The sequence below is a fragment of the Equus caballus genome, chromosome 9 (assembly GCF_041296265.1).
Source record: "Equus caballus isolate H_3958 breed thoroughbred chromosome 9, TB-T2T, whole genome shotgun sequence".
Classification (NCBI taxonomy): Eukaryota; Metazoa; Chordata; class Mammalia; order Perissodactyla; family Equidae; genus Equus; species Equus caballus.
The window spans coordinates 86,878,297-86,902,761 of NC_091692.1; the positions used below are offsets into that span (position 1 = coordinate 86,878,297).

A 24,465-nucleotide genomic window follows, 5' to 3' on the forward strand; every position below is an offset into this window, starting at 1 on the left:
TCCCCAGGACTCTCTCATCAAACTCCCCAAGAAATAAAAACTGACGCAAGCAGCAGGAAAGAGCTCTGCCTGTCCACTGGGGAAGGCACAAGAACGTCCCTGTAGGCAAGGGATGAAATGCCTGCCCCAGTTCCCTGGCAAAAAATCCAGAAACACTCGCTCAGAGCAACACAGGGTTCCTGCCCTCAATGCGTGAATGCTTTAGATGCTGAGACAAAGTGGAAAGAAGGGAGGGTGGACAATTACACCTACTCAGGACCCACCGAGCAGCAGGCACCCATGGAGGTGCTTTATTCACAACGTTATCTATATTTGTTACAGGTTGAATTGTGTCCCCCCAAAACTGCTGACATCCTAGCCCTGGGTACCCATGAATGTGAGTTTATTTGGAAATCGGGTCTTTGCAGACGCAGTTAAGATGTAAATTAAGATGAGGTCAGACAAGTTGGGTGGGCCCTTATTCCAATATGACTGGTGCCCTTGTAAGAGAAGAAGTGGGAAACACATGGAGAAGGCCACGTGGCAACAGAGGCCACAGAGATTGAAAGGACACAGCTGTGAGCCAAGGAGCACCAAGGAATGCCAGCCAACAGAAGCTGGGAAGAGGCAAGGAAGGACTCTCCTCTACAGGTTTCAGAGAGAGAGCGACCCTGCCGACACCTTGATTTTGAACTTCTAGCCTCCAGAAGGGTGAGATAATAAATTCCTATTGTTTTAAGCCACAGAGTACTTTGTTATTGTTATGGCAGCCCTGGGAGACGAAAACAATATTGTCCAATCTTTTAGTTCCATCAAGACAGAAGCTATCTTTTGTTCATCTTAGTATCCCAACAGCTAGTGCAACCCCTGGCATACAGTAGGTGTTCAGAAAATGTCTGCTGAGTGAGCAAGGGAAAAAATTAATCAAGTATAAACCCCACAGAAGGAAGAACTATGTCTTTTATCTCGACAAGAGACCAGAGCCAATTCGACGTCAAATAATCATTTGTAGAATGAACAAACTTTTTTAAATGAATGAACAATAAGCTCAGGAAGACTGGAGCAATGAGTCTTACTCATTTATCTCCCCAAGAGTCAGCATCGGGCCTGGCACAGGTAGAAACTTCCTTCCTTTATGTATCTAAGTGAGGAACGGCAGACGCCCTGGAATAACCGGTTGAATTTTAAACAGACTCAATTATATTGAAAGGGCTTTCACAGCGGAATTTGAATGCTATTGTTTTTTTAAAACACATGTCTTTTTTCTTTTGTATCCAGAAATCAGAAGGCTTTCCAACCCTTCCAACAATCTTAGAAATGCGGCTCAGAGGTGAGAGGTCAGTGCCTCCGAGCTCAGCTCGAGGGACACACTTCCCGTCCATGAGCAGCGTTCATTCCTGACCCCGGCCCTGCGGCCAAAAAGGGACATCAGCTGGGCTCCGGGAAATTCAATTTGCGCTGACAGCTGGTGGCATGATAATGACCTCTGGAAAGGCCAAAGGGCGTGTCACAGAGGTTTCTCCTGGGCCTGGTTTAGGAGGGTCTAATGTTTAGGTCAGTTCATTTCTACCTATGGAGAAAAACCCTGGAAATAGGGCCAAATGATTTCTCCTGCTGGCTCAGGATTCAGCTCCACTTACAGCTGCTGTCTGCCCTCGGCTGTCCAGGTGGTATGTGAGGTGAAGAAAGGAACCACCTTGTTCTTTATTCCCCTGGACCTGAGCTTTCCCAGGGGTGACAACTGCATTGTTGTGGGATGTGACTTCATTCATTCATTCATACATTTATTTTAACAAACAAACAAAGTAAGAGGTCCCTGGACTTCTGCCTTGATAGATATAGAAAATGTCTGCCCTGTGGGTTCCCCTTCTCGTCTACTGAACTCCAAGCTCCAGCGCTGCCTGCTCCACGGGGTGCCAGGTGGAGGTCAACAACAGTCACAGTGACAAACAAGGAAAAGAACAGCTGACCCCTTCTCAGTGCCGCCTGGCAGGGAACGGAGGGCACGGCTTTGTGTTTTTCCCCGTAGCCCTCATGTGATCGGCTCACCCGCTGATGTGGGAACGCATTCTTATCAAAGGAGTCAGTTGAGATGGACATCTATGTTATTTGCGTGGGTGGGTTAGTTTATGTGCCCCTCCTGTGGCCCCAGGGCGTCCCACACTGAGCCAAACCAGGGCAATTGGGATGGTGTTCACATCTCTCCTGTTTCTCCAGAGACAAAGCCCCATGAGGATAGGGCTCTGTCTGCTGCCTGCCCTTTCACATTCCAAGCACTCCAGCCCTGTTCCTGGCACATAAGGAATAAGGAATTGATCGATATATGTCACATGAATGAGCCAACAAACAAACAAAATGCAATGACAGTGTCGGGCCTTGTGTGATGGTGAGGAGAGCACAGGCTTTGGAACCAGGTGAAGCTTCCCCCATGCCCCACCACTGCCCGCCCCATGCTTCGTTTCTACTGAAGTGTCATATAAATACATAAACCTGTGTAACCAGCACCCAGACCAGGAAACAGAACATTCGCAGAATCTCAGAAGCCCGCCTCATGCTTTTTCCAGTCACCACCCCAGGATGATGCCCCCAGGACTAAAGCACCACCCTGCCCACTGCACGACATCTGACAAGGTTCCCACCCTCCCTGACTCTGACCTTCAAAGTGGGGGAAATAATACTTACCATGCTATGGGTATAAAATTTGTAAGTGTATGTGCAGTGCCTGGTAAACAACAGTGGTATCGCAGTAACAGCATAGTAATAGAAATAGCAGTAGCAACAGCACTAGCAGCAGCAGCAACAGCAGAAAAGTGGAAGTAGTGGTCACGATGAGTAGTACTAAAGTAGAAGCAGTAGTTGTAACAGTAGAAGCAGCAGGAGTGGTAAGAGAAGGAGTCATAGTATCAGTAGTAGTAGTAGGAGTAATGGTAATAGTAGAAGTAGTAATCGTGGTAATAGAAGTAGTTGTAGCAATAGTAGAAGCAGTATTAATGGTAATAGTAGAAGCACTAGTAATGGTAATAGTAGAAGTAGCAGTAATGGTAATAGTAGAAGTAGTAATCATGGTAATAGAAGTAGTCATAGCAATAGTAGAAGCAGTATTAATGGTAATAATAGAAGCAGTATTGATGGTAATAGTAGAAGTAGCAGTAATGGTAATAGTAGAAGTAGTAGTAATGGTAATAGTAGAATAGTAGTAATGGTAATAGTAGAAGTAGTAATCATGGTAATAGAAGTAGTCATAGCAATAGTAGAAGCAGTATTAATGGTAATAGTAGAAGCAGTATTGATGGTAATAGTAGAAGTAGCAGTAATGGTAATAGTAGAAGCAGTAGTAATGGTAATAGTAGAAGTAGTAATCGTGGTGATAGATGTACTCATAGTAATAGTATTAGTAGTAGTACTGGTAATAGAAGTAGCAGTAGCAGTAATAGCTGACATTAATAGAACTTATGTTCCAGGCACTGATCCAAGTTCTTTACCTTAACTCATCTAATGCTCAAAGGAGCCCATATAAGGATGTAGGATTTTACAGATGAAGAAACTGAGGCATAGAGTGGTTAAGGAGCTTTCCCAACGTCACATAACTATGGAGCCATGGATCCAGGATTCAAACACCAGCAGCCTGGCTACAGAGCCTACCCTCTTAACCGTAATCTTTCAATAACTACTTGCACAACAAAGAAAGATTTGTCCTCCAATGTCTGTTCTCTTCTTTTTGTATAATAACAACTATCAATTTTGGTAAGCACTAGTCTCACAGTATAAAGATCATATTTCCCAGCCTTCCTTGTAGCTAAGTGTAGCCAGAGGACTAACTTCTGGGCAATACAATACAAGTAGAAGCAGCAAGTACAACTTTCAGGAAGCACCCTGAAAGGGAGGGGCCTGCCTTTCTTCCCTGTCCTTCTTCCCTCTCGTAGATGTGATGGCTGGAGCAGAAGCAGCCAACATGGACCATGAGGTGACCTTGGGAATGGAGGCCCACATGGGAGAGAAACAAGACAGGAGAAGCCTGGGTCTCTCACAGATTGCTGTAGCGGCCCTGCACCACCTGTGTCTGAACTTTCATAAGGAGGAAAATTTACTTGTATCTTCAAGTCAATGTTCTTTTAGATTTCACATGATTCACAGCAAAACCTAATCCTAAATAATGCACCGTTATTGCAGTTATAATTATCACCTGAAAAGACACCTGCAAAAACAAATGTCACTTTTGTGTTGGACTGGATTTAAAAAATAGAACAAAATAAAATAAAACTTTGGGTAATGGTCAAACTATGAAAATAAGCAGGCAAAGTCTCACTTATCCTGGAAGGTGGCAACAGCGCCCTATGACCTCATGTCTGGGTCACATCAACGCCCCTCAGGTTGGTGTCCCAGCCTCCAGCCCCTCACCTCTCCCACCCATTCAGAACACTTTTGCTTGTCTAATTATCCTTACAAATTACTTTCATCCCCAAAATTGGAATAATTACAATGCTTTCTGTGCCCACTTTAGGCAAGACACTTCATTGTATACCTTTTTTCCTAGTCTGCACAAAAAACCTGGAACATAAATATTATCACCCGTCTTTCATAGATAAGAAAACAGAAGAAACAGAGAAGTTTAGCAACTTGCCTAAGGTTACACAAAGTCGGGGCAGAGCCAGGATTCAACCACCCGCTCCCAGCACCCACACTCTTTCCACCACTGAGCTGACTTCTGGGAAATGCCAGCTACAGCAGATCGACCCTGTGTCAAGAAACCCTGGCAACTTTAAGATTCTCAGACTCTACGAGTTTTCTCTGCCTCGTTTTCAGGGCTCTTCCTGTCTGGTCTAATTTTTTACCACCCTCTAACACAAACCTCCACCCACGAGGCCAGACTCCTCAGACCCCATCACGTGCCCCATCCCAGGCCTCAGTATCCCCAGCTGCAAAATGGGGCAGATCGTACGACTATCAAGAGGCAACATGGCAGAGAGAAAAACGCAGAAGACCTGGAATCAGGACTACTGACCTCCAATCCAGCTGGGTGAGTCCTTCATCTGTAAAATGAATGTGGCAATTCTCACCTGGTGGGATTGTTGAGGGCACTGAATGAAATAATGTTTCTAAAGAGCCACTCGGCTAAAACAGCACCTGTTACTGTTGGCAGTGTTGACGTGGTTGTCTAGTCCCATCACCCCGCCACCTCTGCTTCTATACCAAGGAGATAGCCCACGTGATGGAAAACACTTTAAAAAGTCTACAGCTCTGCAAATGCCAGAGATCTGAATGCCACTTATATTCACACCCATGGGGTCTCCGTCAGATTCGAGTGCTTGAGTTTCATTAAATTTTGCATTTCAACCCCCAAAAAGAATCCCTCTACTTGTCCCCAGCTGGGCCCCCTGGACAGGATGCGCTGAGACCACTCACCGATTCCATAGTGAATCTCTCGACGAAAAACTGGAGAGCCGGGAGGCTGAAGATCTCATGTCTCAGCCGTCACATCAGAAATTACCTGGATGGGGGGGCAGGAAAAAAGGCAACAAGAGTCATCCAGCGGGACAGGGCAGAAGTCATTGTCTCAGACCAACAAGCGATTTCACTTGGAGGCCGGCACCCTTGTTAGGAACGTCCTTACCCCACAGAATGGCTGTCCAGGAAGGAGAAGGAAAACAGCCAGGAGACCACTATTTCAGCCATCCACTTTGGGGCTGACGTCTCCATCGCTGCATCTGTGCAAGTGCTCAGGAATCCTTCTCGCCTTCTATTTCTAGCTCTACGTTGGAGAGCAATTTACAAGTCATTAACTTCTCTAGACCTGGGCTCCTAAACATGAAATTAAAGTGTGCTGACAGGTGCCACGGACAGACAGACAGACAGGCACCTGCAGCTGTGTTCGCCCAGCAAAGTGAACCAGCCCCAGGAAGGACATAGATGTATGCGAATATCCCTATTTCAGGACAGCCGCTCTGAAGCTGAGAGAGGATTTTAATTAATTCATGCATACCAGCGCTTAATTAATTGCTGAGTGCACAGCACGCAGGAAGTCTGGGATAAAAGGTGTTATATAAGGGAGCAGCTCCAATATTTGCAGAATGGAGGGGAAATAGAGCTGGGAGTGGGAAAACAACATGAGCCGAGGGACCTGTTTGGTCCTTCTCCAGTGATCCCCAGCTCAGAGTGGCACCTCCATCTGGGACCAGAAACCGAGGGACACTTGACCTACCATCTCCCTCACCCCAGTATCCAATCCACCCCCAAGTTGGGTCTCCCTTACTTCCTAAAGATCTCTCAACGTGTCCCTCTCTCTCCATCTCCACTGACAGAGCCCTGAACCCAGCGTCCATCATTCTCCCCAGGCCACTGCAACTGCCTCTGGATTAGTCTCCCCTCGTCAACATTTCTCCCTCTAAAATCTGCTCCCCTACACTGAAGTCAGAATAATCCTTTTCTTTTTTTTTGTTTTAAGGTTTATTATGCAGAATTTTGTACCAAAACAAAAAAAGAGAAGAGTATCATGAACCCCATGTACCCACCACCCAGCCCCAATTATCATCAACCTGTAATTAATCTACCCCATCCACGCCCTTATCCTTCCCCTCCCCACATTATTCTTTCAAAGCAAATTCCAGACATCTTATTTTTAGTCTTAAATCGTAGAGCATGTATCTCTAAGATAAGATCTTTTACAAAAATATAACTGCAATACCATTACCACACCTAAAAAGATTATAATAATTCCTCAAGGCGGCCAGCCCCGTGGTCAAGTGGTTAAGTTTGCATGCTCCGCTTTGGCAGCCCAGGGTTTCGCCGGTTCGGATCCTGGGCACGGACATGGCACCGCTCATCAGGCCATGTTGTGATGGCATCCCACACATCACAACTAGAAGGACACACAACTAAAATATACAACTATGTGCTGGGGGGATTTGGGGAGAAAAAGCAATTAAAAAAAAAAAGAAGACTGGCAACAGTTGTTAGCTCAGGTACCAATCTTTAAATAATAATAATAATAATAATTCCTTGAAATCACCAAAAATCCAAAGTTAAAATTTCTAATAGTCTCATAAATGTTACACATTTTTTTTAACAATTGTTTTTAAAAATCCAGATCCAAATAAGGTCCACACCTTAAACTGACCATATGCAGAATGAAACTTCTGCAACAGAAATCTGATTGCGTCATCTCCACCTCTCCACCCCCAGCTTTTAACATTCTTCACTGGCTTCTTAGTGCTTTAAGGTAAACATCCAAATCATTTAATGTGGTCTGACTCTTGCCCACCTCTCTGGCTTCATCTTGTCCACTCAGGCTCACTGCTGCAGCCATATGACCTTCTTTCAAATCCTGGAACTCTCCATGGTCCTTCTGCCCCAGGTCCTTTGCCCATGCTGCTCCCTCTGCCTGCAAGCCTTCGTCACTCACTTTGCCTAGTTAACACCTATACTTCCTTAAATCTTACTTCCTCAGGGAAACTCTTCCTGCTCCTCCAGATTAGATCACAAAATTTACCTCAGTTTTAATTGTGTATTCATTAATGTGAAGCCTGATTAACCTCTGTTGATTTGCCTCGATTATAAGTTATGTGAGTACAAAGACTGTGTTTGGATTTTCTCCCTGGTGTAGCCCCAGCACAACCACACAGTGTCTGGCAAAATATTAATAAACATTTGTTAGATAAATGATCGAGTCACTTCCTTCAACCTGAGATGGCAACAGGGATTGACTGAATCTTCCTGAATCTTGAAGCACACATTTAAATTAGACGGGGAATTGGTAATCTCATTCTAAAGTTGACGGGGAAATGGGATGGACTCAGGATAGCCAAAATGATCTTGAAACAAAAGGACAACGTTGGAGGACTCGCATTTCCCGATTTCAAAACCTACAACAAAGCTACGGCAGTCAAGACAGTGTGGTAGCAGCATAAGAATAACATAGGCTCTCCCTCAGAATCACAGACTGCGATCTTCCTGGAACATTCACCCCCTGGTCGCAACTTCACTCAGTACCCGCCTGTGAGAAATAAGGCCCGGAGACTTGCACAAATCATCCATGACTCTCCCAGCCCACTCCCCCCCCTTGCTTGTCTCTTCCTTTCCCTGCTCCATCCAAGTGTACGAGCTGAGACGGTGCCTCGACTGGACCACCGCTCCCAGTTCCTCACTCTCAACCTGAATTTGGATTATACGTCGCTGCCCTTGGTCACGTGACTTTGCAATGCTTCCCTCTACAGTGGGTGGTGGTTAGCTCCCTGACCCACTGGATCCTGGACTGGACCGTTGACTTGTTTAGCCAACGGAATGTGGATGGAAGTGACAGTGTGTTGGTCCCAATCCTAACCCTCTTGCACCCCCAGGATGTGCAAGGAGAGAAGTATGTCTCCCTCGGCCCTGTCGGCTGCTGCCTTTCAGTCTGGACCCCAGATCGAAGACACATGGAGCAGATCTGAGCCCAACCAGAAGGCCAGCCTGAGCCAGCCGACCCCAACTTAGGCCAGCCAAACCACAACTGCCCCACAGACCCAGGAGCCTGAAAATAAATATCTGCCATCAAGCAAGCCGCTGCCAAGTCTGAGGTTTTGTTATTTGGCCAAAACTGACTCATACACATGGGAACACCAATTTATGGACACCAAGGAGTATCAGCACAGGTTGGGAATAATGAAAGTCTTGCACACAGACAGCACAGATGTGATGACAATCGGTGGAGCTGAACACCCACCTCCTTGGTGCCAGTGTGACCCTCATGCAATCCTGCAAGGTGGATATTGGGCCAGCTTTACCAATGAGAAAATCGAGACTCAGAGATAGGATACAACGTGTCCAAGACAGTGTCTGCCAGAACCGGGATTCTGACCCCAGCTGTCTGACTCAAAACATCCAAGCCAGGCTTTGCCTCCATACAAGGGTCTTGCAGATGCTCAGAGACAGCTGTCACATGAGTCCCTGGTCCATTGTGCCCTTGTCCCACTCCCTTTAATGGGTCTTCATGAGAGGCTGCTGGGATAGAGTGGGAAGGCCACTGGGCTTAAAGTCAAATGCCCAGAGTTCCAGTCCGGCTGTGCCCCCAAGCAGAGCCTCGTCCTAGTCAGCGAGCCTCTTTGGCTCTCAGGTCCCTTGTTTGTGAAACGAGGCCACTAATCCCAGTCTGGCCTACGTCACGAGACTGGTGTGAGCTTCCAGAGAGATGGTGTGTGAAAGAGCTGTGTGAGCTGTGACACCAAAGTCAGTTCACATCCTGCGCTCTCTAGACTCTGAACCCACTCAAATTAGGTCAGCATCCACGTACATGTCAGTGTCTCCCTCATGCTGCCTTAGGATCCATTTGTGCTTTGAGACTGATTTTTTTCTGAAGATTATTTCTTTCCAGTTAAGAAAGGAATCCAGGTCCATCATGGAAAATATTAAGGCATAAAACTAAAATCTTTTATTATCCCAACACCTAGAGATAAATACTGTCAGGGTTCTTAAAGCTATTTCCTTCCTGGAACTGGTTTCTGTAAGAGTGAAATAAATAATGCATTTCAATTAACATGATTTTCTTAGAACCAGAAACTACCAGTAACTAAAAAAATTCCATTTCATATTCATTCATTCAACAAACAGTTGTTTTGTACCTACCATGCACCAGGGATTGTTCTTGCTTCCTGAAGACAGAGCCAAGAACAAAAGAATGTTCATGATCTCAAGGGACTAACATTCTTCCTTTTTTTTTTTTTTTTTTTTGGTGAGGAAGATTGGCCCTGAGCTAACATCTATTGCCAATCTTCCTCTTTTTGCTTGAGGAAGATTGTTGCTGAGCTAACACCTGTGGCAATCTTCCTCTATGCATATGGGTTGCATGCCTCTATGGTATGATGAGCGGAGCATAGGTCCGCACCCCAAATCCAAACCTGTAAACCCAGGGCTGGTGAAGTGAACCCTACAAACTTAACCACTATGCTACCGGGCTGGCCCCCTTCATTATTTTCTAAATTCAACAAATAAGGAGCAACTACTATACGCTGGGCACTTGCTAATGATGATGATGAGAAGAAGAAGAATAATAGTTTTCTTGCTAGATCCTGTACTCTAACAATTTGGCTTATTATTAAAGGTCAGCCCTTACCAACAGACACCTGAAAAGATGTTCAACATCACTAATTATTACAGAAATGCGAATGAAAACCACAAGGAGATATCACCTCACAGCCGTGAGAATAGCTGTTATTAAGAAGACAAAAAGTAACAAGTGTTGGAGAGGATGTGGAGAAAAGGGACCCCTCATGCCCTGCTGGTGGGGGTGTAAACTGGTACAGCCAGTATGGAAAACTGTATTAAAATTAAAAATAGAACTTTCATATGATCCAGCTATTCTGCTTCTGGGTATTTATACAAAGAACATGAAAACACTAATTCGAAAAGATATATGCACCCTTATGTTCATTGCAGCATCATTCACAATAGCCAAGACTTGGAAACAACCTAAGTGCCCATCAACTGACGAATGGATAAAGAAAATGCAGTATATACACATAATGGAATACTACTCAGCCATAAAAAAGATGAAGTCTTGCCATTTGTGACAACATGGATGGACCTTGAGGGTATTATGCTAAGTGAGATAACTCAGACAGAGACAGACAAATACCGTATGATTTCTCATAGGTGGAAGATAAAATAACAACAAAAAAAAACACATAGACACAGAGAACAAATTGGTGGTTTCCAGAGGAGAGGAAGGAGGGCAACAGGGGTAAAGGGCAAATCTGTAAGGTGACAGATGGCAATTAGACTTTGGGTGGTGAACATGATGTAGTGCATACAGAAGTCAAAATATAAGGATGTATACCTGAAATTTATATAATGTTATAAACCAATGTGACCTCAATAAAAAATGCTGGCCCTTACAACAAATGCATCTGGGTTAGAACTCAGACTATGGCTCTCTGGTGAGTTATTTAGCCTTTCCTACTTCAGTTTCCTCATCTTTAAAACTGGGATAATTAAAGTCCTGCCTCATAGAGTCACCATGAGAATCAGTAAGATAATGTATGGGTCCCGAGGACTTGTTGAATAAAGGGTACCTAGGAGTGGAGGCAGTGATGTTACTGTCTCATTTACTCCTACAACCATCCTATAAGAAGCTGAAACTCAGAGGTTAAGGAATTTGTCCAAGGTCGTGCAGGTTACCGCTTAGGCACCAGGGGAGCACTCCCACCAGGGACCCTCGGAGAGACTGAGGAGAATACACATCAGCACTGTGCCAGGGGTTAGGAAGCTGGAGCATTGATGCACCCACGCCTCTGCCTCACTGGCCAAGCAGAGCCGGGGGACGGCCACAGACAGAGATGCAGGAAGCCCTCCGTGGGAACAGGCACCATCTGCAGTGCCTTCCAGGGTGGGCTCAAAGTTACAGGCAGGGAAAACACAGCGTCTGTAAATAAGTGCTCAATAAATACACGTCAGAGGAGGGAGTGAACGTGTGCTCTCAACTCCTGTGCTCTTCTTTACAACTTCTCATTTCCCGCGGCCACCAGTGATGGAGGATTTAAAGCAAGGACCCGCTAGAGCGAACCAGAATTCATTACCAACAAGCATCGCATTTTTAATCCACCCACATTTCTGCTTCTCCACTGAAATTCTATTCTGTGACTTACGGTATGTCAGTCAGGACAGCAATTCCTGCATGTCATGCAGGAATAAGAGACATAAATCACTGGGCGCATCAACCCTTCTTTACTGCCAATCCCCAAATAGGTGCCGGGTTTTATTCACAGAAGTGACTTCACGGATGTTGCGATCCGCATCCTTTTGTAGAGGATGTTATGAACTCTTGAGTCATCTGCAGCTGCTGCGGCTTGGACAATTTCTTTTTTTCCCATAACATCATGCCAAACATTTTTCCTATTTACTGATGCGGCTCTTTCCTGTTCTGTGGAAGCTCTACTTAGCAAATCGGGGACCTAAAGAAAACAGCCCGAACGTATATTTATGCCAGTCTCCCTCTTATCCATCAGAAGCCCAACTTGTCTAGTCCCACTTGAAATTCCCCTTCTTTCAAGAAGCTTTCTCCAACTTTCCTAGCCCAACAATCTGTCCATTTCTGAACTGCACTAATAATAATAATAACAACAGCCATAACAATAGCAACTCGTATTGGGCACTGTGTACCAGATCCGTGCCAGGCACGTTAATTATCTCCTTCAGTCCTCACCACAACCCTCCAAGGAACTGTGACTGAGTTTTACAGGTAAGGCAACTGAGGCTCACAGAAGTGACGTAACATTTCTCAGGTCACACGGCCAGCTGGTGGTGGCAGATTCAGGATTCAGCTTTGGAATGGCTTGACTTCAAAGCTCAGGGATTTACTCACCACACTAGGCAAGGCGGTATGGATTATGACTGAATACCTCCCGTCCTGTATTATTTTCTGATTGTTTTAAATAGGTAAGTCAAACCGCCTCTCCTGGGGCGATTCTTCAATGGTGAATGCCGAGACCGTCTGACCTGGTCATGGGGATTTCAGCCCGATACCTAGGTCTCTCAGTTTCTATAGCCCCCAGCAAGCAACAAGTCCTGCCTCCCTGCCTGTCGTGAGGAGCTCCAAGTTATACACCTGTGGCCTGTGGCCAGGTAACTCTGGACTCCTGCTGTTTCTCCTAATCCCCCCTTCCTCCTCCCCATCAGCAAGTGTTTGGGATGGGCCACTCCCACTGACTCCACCTGCCCGGGATTACCCAATCAAGCTACAGAGGGAAACAGACAAGAGCCTGCAGAAGGCCACCCCAAGAAATCCAAGAAGCGTTGAGGTGCTCTGCCTAACAATGCTGATGCCTCTGGACCTCAGCCTGGGCCCTGTCCCCCTGCCTCACTCGTCAGTTAAGATAACAATCAAAGATGGTCTGGGTCTGTCCTCTCCAAAGAAGAGATCACTGCGGAGGGCCCATGATTCATAAGAGTAGAAGCACCCTCTTGTTGGGTTATAAATTCATGATGACCGTGACCACATGTCTACATTCTATTCCCTGGATGTACCGCACACTGGGCCACACAGTGGGGAGGCAAAGTTGGGTGGGTCAAGCTCACAGTCTAGTGGGGTCAGGGGGACAGATGCAGAAACAACGGACAGGATGAGCTCTCATAAGTGACCTCATTTGGGTGTGAACACAACATCACAGGACCTGCCTCACTAGTAAGTGCTTACCACATGGTATTTCCCATTGGCGAGGGCTTCCCATAATGAGAATCATCTGTTGGGGAAACGCACCCATTCATCCATTCATTTATTGAAAAGACATTTGTTAAGCTAAATGTCAAGGATATAATAACGGTGAGCAATACAGACATGGTCTCTGCTTAGAGCCCATGTGTAAGAGAATCAGATCTGAAATAACCTCATGGGAGATAAGAAAAAGGCAAAGTACTGGGTGCCATAGGAACCTACATACCACAGGTGAAGAGTAAATCCTCAACATTTTCAAAAGTTGCATCCTGAGAACTTGGTGAATCTTAAAACAAGTGAATGCCAGAGAAACGGCCTCAGTGAGCCGAGAAGAGAAAAACCGAGTAACCTTGAGAGCCGTGTACTGCGAGGCTGGCTAGGCTCCCTCTCCAGCCACGTGACCACTCCTCACACCAGCAGAGGCAGACTCAACTCAGTCTGTGCCACCACAAAACTACACATTTCCTTCAGGGACCCCTGGGGAGAACAGCAAATGCGGAACGTGAAATCTGCGGGCGCCTGAGTTTGTTGTGCCACCAACTGTTTTAATAGTGCGACGGAGGGCCTTTCAAACAACCGCGTCGTGTTTCCTCCCAGGGAGCACGCCGAGCCAGAGCCATCTGTGCTGACTGTGCAGGAGAAGGAAGCAGCAGGCAGCCCAGTGCTGGGGGAATTTCCCAAGCAGTGGGACGAGGAGAGCCTTTGGAGCAGGAAGCCTTACATTCCAACACTGGTTCTCCCACCTGACTGCTGTGTGACCTGGGGCAAGGAACTTCACCCTACGAGCCTGTGTCTTCTTCTGGAAAGTGGGGATGGCAGCAGCCTCTGATGGTGCCCACATGGGTGATGATGCCCACACACTGCCTATCAAGGTATCACTCACGAGTCCACGTAAGGCCAAGTGCATCCTACTGCAAGCAACACCTGAGACTTTCTGCCTGAGAGCTTGCTCTTGGCCACCAAGGAGCAAGGTGGAAGTGCCAGGGAACTAACACTCCCAGGTGTGGCCCTCAGACAAGGGTGTGAGAAGTGCCAGCAGAGAACAGATGTATGGTCAACAGCTGCCACGACCGTGACAACCCACAACTAGAAAGAACATCGGCAGCCCAGGGTCCCGACGTGGTGGCCTCTAAGCACGGCGAGCGCCATGGACATGGTTCCTGTAGCTGGTCATCATGTTACTGTCCACTGGCCACTACCCCAGGGACTGTCAGGGAGGATACACCAAGGCCTGGAAGTCACCTTCCAGGAGCAGCATCTGAGTGTCCCAGCCTCCAGCATGCCCAAGGAAAAGAGAACCAGGATGGAAAGGGTTTTGCACAGAAAGGCGTTCACCCCTCTGCAGGAAGCCCCCATTGCTGAGAGCCCGCCAGGCACCACGCAGGTCCTGTGTGGGCACCAGGTACTTGGCCCCGTTCAATCGCACTGAATCTTCGCCCAGCGCGAGGAGTGAGAAGCACAGCTCTTATTATGATCCCCGTCTTACACAGGAGGTGACAGCTCTGAAAGATTAAATAATAGTTGAAAAAATAATGTCGCTAGTATATACTGCATGCCTCCTATGTGTATCGGACACTACACAGCAATAACTTCTTTAATCCTCATAACAACCCGAGGAGACAGGTATTATTATTGTGCCATTTTACAGAGAAGGAGACTGAGGCTGCACAGGATGATCATCTTGCAAGAGTTTTCACAGCTAGTAAGTGGAACCTAGATCTATCTGATTCCAGAAGACTCTTCTTTCCGCTACCAGCCTCTCAGAGCAGTGGCAGCCTCAGGAGAGAGGTCTCTGCTGTATGTACTTCTTCCCTGGTGCTGGAACTAAAACAAGACCCTTAACAAGCCAGCAAGACTGGCCTCGCCCATCAAGCTCACTCCTAACCCCCTGGAGCAGGTCCGATCAGCATCAGCAACCCAATTTGACAACGCTCTTTGTAATCACATTATTCCCTCCGTTCCGTGACAGCCGTATTTTCACATTTTACCATTTCTGGAACACACTGTGTCTTACTATCAATGAAATTTAATGTGGCAGAGCTTCTGTTTTCTCCTCCAATGCTGTGATGATGTCAAGAATGCATGTTGCAATCAAAGGCATCTCAGAATCAAAGGAAATAAAGTATCTCTAAGAAATTTCCAATCTCATCTAGTTTAAGCCCAGAGAAGTTCTGAGAAAGCTTTAAATGTGAGAAATGAGGTGCCTACATAATCTTCTTTAGAACACCCAAAATCCACGAACGTGGACCTGCCCCCACGTGAGGTTTCACCCCACAGTCTCCTCTCCATTTGTAACTCAGAAATTCAGGCTTAGAATCCATGCATATTTGCACTTCTAAGAAGAAAAGGAAGTGAATTCCTCCCTTGTCAGTCCACAGGTAACAAGATCTAATGAACGCCCATTATATTGTAAAACTATGAAATAAATATTTGACTCTATCTTCTCTTTTACCATTCATTCATTCACTCCTACAACAGTTGAACAGATGCCATTAGGTGCTAATCCAAGTTGGGCACCTTGCCCCAGGGGGAGGCAGAAAGATGAATCAGTAGTTGCTGGTACCTGCAAAAAATGGATGTTGGCATAAGGTACAGAAGCAACACAGAGGATCAGACACGGAGTGGCCTCACGGGGGAGGTGGTAGCAGGTTTTGAGGGAGGAATGGGGACATAGCAGACAGAAAAGACAGTAAGAAGAACTTGTGAGCGCACAGAGAGGCAAGTTCTAAGCCACAGCCCAAGATAGAGCTTTCATTGGACAAATGCTTGCCGACCCCTCTGCCACATCCGAGGCACAGCGCCGATACCCGTCACAATGTCTGGCCTGCTGAGCCAGGCTCCCAAGCACCCTGCACCAGCACGGTGAGCCAGGTCCTGCCTGTGTCTGAATTACTGCAACCCTAGCCGCCTGGCCCCCTGCTCCAGGTGCTCAGCCCTCCTACCCCTGGATATGGGTTTCATTCTGGGATTCCAGCCAAGCTGTTTCACCTCTCAGCTTCCCCTTCCTCATCCGTATGAGTGGGAGAGTCAGCAGCTACCTCTGGAGGTTCTTGTGCAATTCCTGGCACGCACTAGCTGCTCATCACAGTGCAGGTCCATGAGGGGAGGGACCTAGTCTGGCCTGTTCATCAGTGAAAGCTCAGTGCTTAGAATATGCCTGCTCTAAAAGACTGGAGACATATATTTTTAAAACTTAATTGTGGTAGTCAGAGAAAGATGAACTCTATATGACTCCACTCATAGGTGGAAGTTAGTATATTGATAAGGAGATCTGATCGGTGGTTACCAGGGAAAAGGGGGGGGTGGGGGGAGGGCACAAAGGGGGAGGTGGTGTACCCACAACATGACTAACAAAAATATACAACTGAAATCTCACAAGGTTGTAATCTATCATAACATTAATAAAAAAATAAAAATAAAAAATTGAGGAAAAAAAACTTAATTGTGGTAAAATAAACAAACAAACAAAAACACATAACATAGAATTTACCATCTTAACCTATTTTTTTTCCTTTGAAGATTAGCCCTGAGCCAACATCCACTGCCAATCCTCCTCTTTTTTGCTGAGGAAGCCTGGCCCTGAGCTAACATCCGTGCCCATCTTCCTCTACTTTATACGTGGGATGCCTACCACAGCATGGCTTGCCAAGCGGTGCCATGTCTGCACCTGGGATCTGAACCAGTGAACCCCGGGCCGCCGAAGCGGAACGTGCGAACTTAACCGCTGCACCAACGGGCTGGCCCCAATCTTAACCATTTTTAAGTGTACAGTTCAGTTGTGTTAGGTATGTTCACACTGCTGTGCCACAGATCTGCAGAACTCTTTCATCTTGTAAAACTGAAACTCCATACTCATCAACAACCACTCCCCATTTCATTTCTCCCTTTCCCCAGTTCCTGGCAACCACCATTCCACTTCCCGTTTCTATGAATTTGACTACTTTAGATACCTCCTATTAGTGGAATCAGATAACTCACTGTCTTTTTGTGACTGGCTCTCTCACTTAGCATAATGTCCTCAAGGTTCGTCCATGTTGTAGCATCTGTCAGATTTCTCTCACTTTTTAAGGCTGGATAATATTCCATTGTATGTATATACCCCATTTTGTCTATCCATTCATCCATCAATGAACATTTGATTGCTCCCACCTCTGGCTATTGTGAATAATGCTGCCGTGAACAGGGTTGTGCTAACATCTCATTGAGATCTGGCTTTCAATTCTTTGGGAGATATACCCAAAGTGGAATTGCCACATCACAAGACAGTTCTCTTTTTAGTTTTGAAGAACTGCCATACTGTTGCCCCATTTACAATCCCACCAACAGAGCACAAGGTTCCAATTTCTAGGACTGGATACATAATTGAATAATGAATGAATGATACATTTGTTGAATGAATAATGGACAAAGCATAATAACACAATAAATACTTTCTGACGGGCTGACACTTTCCCTCAGTGACTTACAATCTCAATAAGCATACCCAAGAAGAGGAAATAAGAAAACACCACACTGACACAACTGCAGGAACCTACTGGAAACCTCCATATACAAAGGCTACCTTTGCTCCCATGACCACACTCAATACCAGAAGTTCCCCCAGGTCAGGGACCATGACTTGCTCCTCTCTAAATCGTGGACCTTGACCCGCAAGGCCCCGGCACAAGGGCTGAGGTGCAGCAGGCACACAAAAGTATCTGCTGAATGGTTACAGGGGCGCAGGTTCAATCAAGGAAGGCTTCCCGGAAGAAGACGGCTTTGAAAGAGGAAGAGGACAATCTGGCAGAGAAAACGAAGAGCGGGTGTGCCTGTAGAGAGGAGCCTGACTCATTAGTTTCATCTCATTCCTGAAGGCAGAGGCAATTTATGTCGAAGGCTCAACACTATAATAAAGTCATGCGACATGATGATGCAACGTGTTTTACAGGTGCTCGATAAACACCTGTTGACTGAAAACATGAGAAGAGTGAGATAAAAACAAACAAGGGAAACAGCAGAAAGACTTCTGTGCGAGTTGTCAAAATGGGAAACTGGGGGCTCCTTTTAAACTATAGGGAAATATTCGTGCGACCTAAACTGAGCTTTCCCACTCCACCATCTCCAGTCCAACAGAACGCCCTGGAGAAGTCACCTTTCAGCCCTTCCCTGGGGAAGCCTTGTGACCAGGACGCCACTGATGGCACAACCCCAATCTTCAAACTTCTTTCTGGAAATCCATCTCTGCATCTTAGGAATTTCACCACCTGTAAACCTAGTAGGACCAGCCACTGTTTACAAGGGTCCTTTTCAAAATGAAGTTTCCCCAAGTCAAGACTCTTTCCTTCAAATGAAGATTTAAACCTTTTCTATCTCACAAATGTTTGTCTCCCAGGTGCGGCAGGCGACACCTGCACGGGATGCTAAGCCTGGATGCAGCTGGCTCACTGCAGGCTTGAGTCCACTCCCTTCACCGCTCAGTGTTGCCACCCCAGGAGTCACCAAACTCAGGATGCCCATCAGATTCGAAGGCTCTTGGGAAACCCCAGGCAAGTTCAAGAGATGCAAGCAAAGCAGCCTTGCCTCCCATCTTTACTCTTCTGGAGGAGACTTCGAGAAAACCAGAAGACCCTGCAGCTAGCACAGTGTCCGGCTCAGAGAACATTTGTTGAATGAATTAATTAATGACCGCCTAAACAAACACCCTCACGCCAAGACTTCCGCAGCACACTTTCATTTCCCATCAGAGTTCAGGTGCCAACCAGTCAACACCAGTTAAACAGTGCCATGGATTCCCTGCAAGCCTCTTGCTTGCAACCGCCTCAAACGTAGGTTACCCTGAGCATCTTCTTCTCGCGCCTGGTATGAACCAAACTTCTCTTAGAAATCAAGGCTTCCCACCTTCCCCAACCCTATTTTCCCTAAATGACAAAGAACCACAAGGAAATAGTCTGAGGTGGGAATATCAGTGCCCCAAAGTGGCAGGAGATTTGGCCTTGGGTACCTGCTTTGGAGGCAAAACCATGTGATAGAAAGCCCATTGGCTCCTCAAGGCCTCAGGTACCCCTGTGATAAAACCAGAATCATAAAGCCCAGGCCCCACAACCACCATGCTTCCTGGAGCCGGGGAGACAAAACAGAAAGAGCATCAGAGACTTTTCGCTCTGGCAACATGGAGGACTGAGCTGACACCGGGCCCCTTCGCCCTTGTTCCAAACACTTAAAATCTTGAATGAGTCTGACTCAAATAGTGCACAACACACAGCCAAAATGGAAAGAAAAAAAGGGGGGACCCCATGTGAGAAACAAAGGCCACAGCTCCCAGTACACATCCATGCCCAGCTGCACGCACACGTACGGACAAGCAGATCTGCAACAGGAGGTGCAGGGGAAGGCCACGGGGCGGTCCCCAGATGCCCATCCAGGAGCCCTTACGAAGGACTTGGTGTGCTGGGTCGGGACGTTCCAGCATCAGCCTGTTTCCTCTGTGGAAGCAGTTTTCTTGGCTCATTCTAATACAAGAGATGAGGGCGGAAAGAGCGGTCCCCTCTCACGGCTCTGGGACAGTCATGGAGAGGGGTCATCTGAATCACATGGGCCCGGAGGGCCCAAGTGTGCAGAAGCCACACCTAGACTTATTTATGACACAGAAAACCCAACAAATACTGCCTTAAGAAGAAAAGGGGGGAGGGGACAGGATTTACAGGCTGATAAAACTGAAAAGCCCAGGGACGCATCTGACTTCGGGCATGGCTAAATGCAGGGGCTCAAAGGATGTGGTCGGGGAGGGGTTATACTGTCCATCGGTTGGCTCTGCAAGCCTGGAGGGGTGAGGGGTGGTATTTCAGGCAGGCTTGCCTCCAAGGGGCCACTGGCCTTTGGGTTTATGTCCAGGCCCAGTTCAGCAAACCCTGTGGAAGGAAAGACTCTTTCCCACTAGTTCTAACTCAAGTCTCAGGGTGACTGACTGTGTGCATCCCTAAACCCATCTCTGTGGCCAGGGCTGAACCACTCGACTGGCTGGGTATTGCTCATGTGCCCATACGGGTATAGGGGTTGGGTCAGGCCCACAGGATCTACAGAGACTAAGGGAGGGGGGTACTTATCCAAAGGAAACTAGGGGACAGAAAGAGAGCGAGAAGGAAGGAAAGTAAGAAAGCAGGGAGGAGGAGGACGGGAGGAAAAAGAAAACATGGTGTAAGCTACGGGTAATTTTTATTATTAGGGAATAAAGTAGCAGACAACTTCAACTTTAAGTAAAACGAAGAGAACAGAAGCAGATCGCGCTTTTATGTCTGTTTTTTTCTGTAACAGCTTTGTCGAGATAACAATTCACACACCATACAACCCTCCAATTTAAAGTAGACAGTTCAATGGTTTTAATGCAATTCACAGAGTCGTGCAAACATCACCACAATCGATTTTAAAACATTTTCATCGCCCCGAAAAGAAACCCCATACCCATCAGCCGTAGTCCCCATTCCTCCTCCACCCACTCCTGGCAAAAGAATAGCGTAACTTTCTGTCTCTACAGATTTGTCTGTTGTAGAGATTTCATATAAATAGAATCACTGGATAGGAAGGTTTTTAAAATTCTGTGTTTTGCGGCAAAATCTACAAAAAGATCCCGTTCCCTGAACTCAGATCGCTGGCTCTGATCAAGTCAGGCCTCACTCCCTGGGATCATTATCACAGATGTGGGCCAAAGGAGGGATGACCCTCTGCAGGAGGCCTGAGAAGGCCAGCACTGGCTAGAGATGGCCCAGTGCCCGCATGACGCAGCGGAACACCACAGCCCCTGCAGCAGCGAGGGCATAAACGCCCCCAGCAGGCCTCGTTCCGGCTTCTGCTCTCGCCCCTGGAACGGTGCGGGGTGGAACGGAAAAAGCGTGGGCTTTCGTCACATGGATGTTCCAAGGCATCCCCTGGGCAGGGCACCACGGGTTTCTACCCAGCACCCTTCCTCCTTCCTGATTTCATCTGGGATTCCCCTCCTCCGAGGAAGCGCATGTTCCCGGGTGTGGGCCCAGCGGTTCAAAAACACCCTAGTCATTTGCCAAGAATTCGTTTAGAAGGGACATGTGGCCCAACCTGGGTCAACGAGACTTGAAGCTGGAGGTTTCAGGGAAAGCTCTTTCTCGATCATCTAGAAGAGGGTTTGGAAATGGTGTTTTTCTCTCTTCCTCTGGATGTTACAATAAAGATGGGAAGCTCAAAACAGCTGCAGCCGGGCTCACTACCAGCCTCAGGGAGGAGCCAACGCACAAAGCACAGATGGAAGAACAGCAGGATACTGGAGCCAGGGCTCCTGGAACAGATGCTAATTCTGGATCCCACGCCCCTCGCACTCCACGCTCCCCCCTTTCCATACCCCAAATGGACCTCTAGGGACTAACGCAAGGGCTCCCTACCCCTCAGGCTGCAGGAGAGTTCTAGTCAACAGAGAACCCCAGCAGGAGGAGATGGGAGGGAGGAGAGGGTGAGGCTGAGGTATCCATTCCCGTCTCCGGCTCCCTCTCTGGGGGTCACTGCACACTGGTCACCTTCTTCAACCCAAGCCTCAGCCCTGGTCAGGGCCCCTCCGCACAGCCATCGCTGTCTCCAGGTTCCAGGATCTGCTCCCTCCCAGCCCCGCAAAACTACGCAGGGCACGGGAACCCAGGGCCATCTGTCCTGGGCATGGCCTACATCTGCCCATACCTTCTTAAAGATCCCTTCACGGGGCCCACAGGGAAAGGATGCTCAAAGGCATTAGTCATCGGGGAAATGCAAATCAAAACCACAACGGCATCCCACTCCATACCCACTAAGTTGGCCATAAAACACAAACCAAAAAAACCCCATGAAATAACAAGTCTTGGCGAGGATGTGGAAAAACTGGAAGCCTCATACATTGCTGGGGGAGATGTAAAATGATTCAGCGGCTTTGGAGAAGTTTGGCAGGTCCTCAAAAAGTTAAACATAGAGTTATCAGATGACTCAGCAATTCCATCCCTAGGTATACACCACAAAAAACTGAAAACAGGTTTTCAAAACAAATGTTTTTTGTTTGTACATGAATTTGTATTTGTACATGAATGTTCAGAGCAGCACTGTTCACAATAGCCGGAATGTAGAAACAACCCAAACGTTTATCAACAGATGAACAGATAAACAAAATGTGGTTTCTCCATGGAGTGGAATATTACTTAGCCAAGAAAAAGAATGAAGTATTGATACATGCTTTAACATGGATGAATTTCAAAAACATGATGCTAAGTGAAAGAGGCCAGACACAAAAGGCCACACATAGTATGATTCCACTTATATGAAACACCCAAAATAGCCAAATCTATAGAGACAGAAAACAGACTAGTGATTGCCAGGGGCTTGGAGCCCAGTTGCTGGAGAGTGACTGTTTAACAGGTACAGGGTTTCCTTGTAGGGTGATTGGATGATGGTTGAACAACACTGTGACTGTGCTAAATGCCACTGAATTATATGCTTTAAAATGCTTACTGGTTAATTTCACATCAATTAAAAAAAAAATCCCTTTATGAAATTCTCCTTGAATTATCTTAATTCAAGGGCGCTGTGTGTGTCCTGTGGGGACAATGACTGACCACCCCCTGCACCCAGTTTAGACTGGCAGCTGTGTGAGTCAATACATTCCCCCATTGTTTCATTTAAGCCAGGTGTCTTCTTTGCAGCAGGAAGCATCCTAATTGACATACCCACTCAACCACTTCCCAGCTGGGTGACCTCGGGTGAGTCTCTAAGCATCTCTGAGTCTTAGTTTCCTCAGCTGTAAAATCGGGCTAATTATACCAATTTCATTGGGTTGGTTTAGGATTATTGTGACATTAACTTAGGAGAATGTATAAAATGTATTTAGAACATTAGGTGGAGCTCAAAAGATGATTTCATTCATTCCTCTTAACACCAAATGATGGCTCTCCCTCAGTGACAATAACAACATCTACCTGGCAGTATCGGTATCAGGTTCAAATGAGGAACACACAGTGGAGTGGCTGACCAGGCAGGCTCTGTCATCACCTTGCCGGAGCCCAAATCTCAGCTCCATCCCTCACAAGCTGTGTGATCTTGGGCCAGTTACTTCTCTGAGACTCAGTTTCCTCATCTATCAAATAAAGATGAATATAAGTAAGGATGAAACACAAAGCGCTCAGCACAGCTCTTGGCAAAGAGCAAGTTTTCAATTAATCTGAGCTACTGTTAGCCTCATTATAGAGCAAATATAGAGTCCCTAATAAGTGTCGCACAGGACTTTACCAGGAGTCCTGCTTCTCCGGGACAAACATTCCCCTTTCCTTCACACAAGCCTCATGTGACAGGGGTTTTGAGGCCGAGTCACCATCTGTGGCAGAGACTGCTAGCTGTTTCTCAAAACTCTGTTTCTTCTTCTTCCTGGGCCCATAGCTAGACTACATGTCCCGGACGTAGCCACGTGTCAGAGCCCCAGCCAAGGAACGAGGGTAGAAATATTTGCCATCTCTGAGGCCAAGGCTTTTAAGAGGCAGGTGTGGCTCCTCCACGCTCTTTCTGCCAGCAGATGCAGACAATGACAAGGCCCTTGGGGGCAGCTGGACCACTAAGGTGGGAGAAGCCTAGGTCCATGAGTCACCACATGGAATGCCACCCCCTGAACTAGAAATTTCCATTTGGGACTTTCACATGAGTGACAAAAAAAAAAAGAATCTCTTATATTTGAGCCATTAAACATCGTAGGGACTATTTGTTCCTGCAGCTCTGATCACCGTATTACAAATTAATACACTATCCTGGTCTTCCTGGTGAGAAACAGTGACTGAATTGAATTAAACAAGGTTTCATTAATTCATCCCAAAAAATCTTCAACTGAACACCTACTGTGTGTCCAATGCCATGATAGATTCTGTGGGTTCCAGATAAAATAACAGCATAACTGCTCGCAGGAAGCCACAAAATAGCAAGGGAGACAGCGGTATAAACAAAACAAGTCATTAAATGTTTCAGATGCCTTGACAGAAGCCTGCGCAAGGCAGAGTGAGGGCAAAAACAAGGAGATGGTCAATCCCCCCGGGGGTCAGGCTGGTCAGGAAAGGCCTCCTGGAAGGGGAGACACTCAAGCTGAGGAGAAGGGGTTCATCAAGGAGATGAGTGTTACAGGCATTGGAGGCAGAGGGACCAACCTGAGGAAAGGTGTGGGGGCCTGAAATAGGGGGGGAAGTGTGAGGGGGGTGGGAGCATCTAGAAGAAAAGCTGCAGGGAAGACACAGAGGGGGAAGAAGAGGAAGAGGAGGAGGTGGGAAGAGGGGAGAGAGGGGGAGAAGGAGGCGGGAGAGGGGAAG

General features: G+C 46.9%; 1 protein-coding gene across 3 annotated transcripts in view; it reads right to left on the minus strand.

Annotated features, from left to right (window-relative positions):
- ASAP1 (ArfGAP with SH3 domain, ankyrin repeat and PH domain 1) overlaps positions 1 to 24,465 on the minus strand; it is a 349,163-nt gene that overhangs the window by 305,717 nt on the left and 18,981 nt on the right. For 2 of the 3 annotated variants that reach the window (XM_070221826.1, XM_023648976.2), the window contains exon 2: positions 5,383 to 5,467. In XM_070221826.1, coding sequence (XP_070077927.1) covers positions 5,383 to 5,441 — 59 coding nt within the window. In that variant the 5' untranslated portion in view covers positions 5,442 to 5,467. Of the gene's footprint in view, positions 1 to 5,382; positions 5,468 to 5,590; positions 5,961 to 24,465 lie in introns of those variants that run through there. The other variant, XM_070221824.1, reaches the window with a different exon arrangement.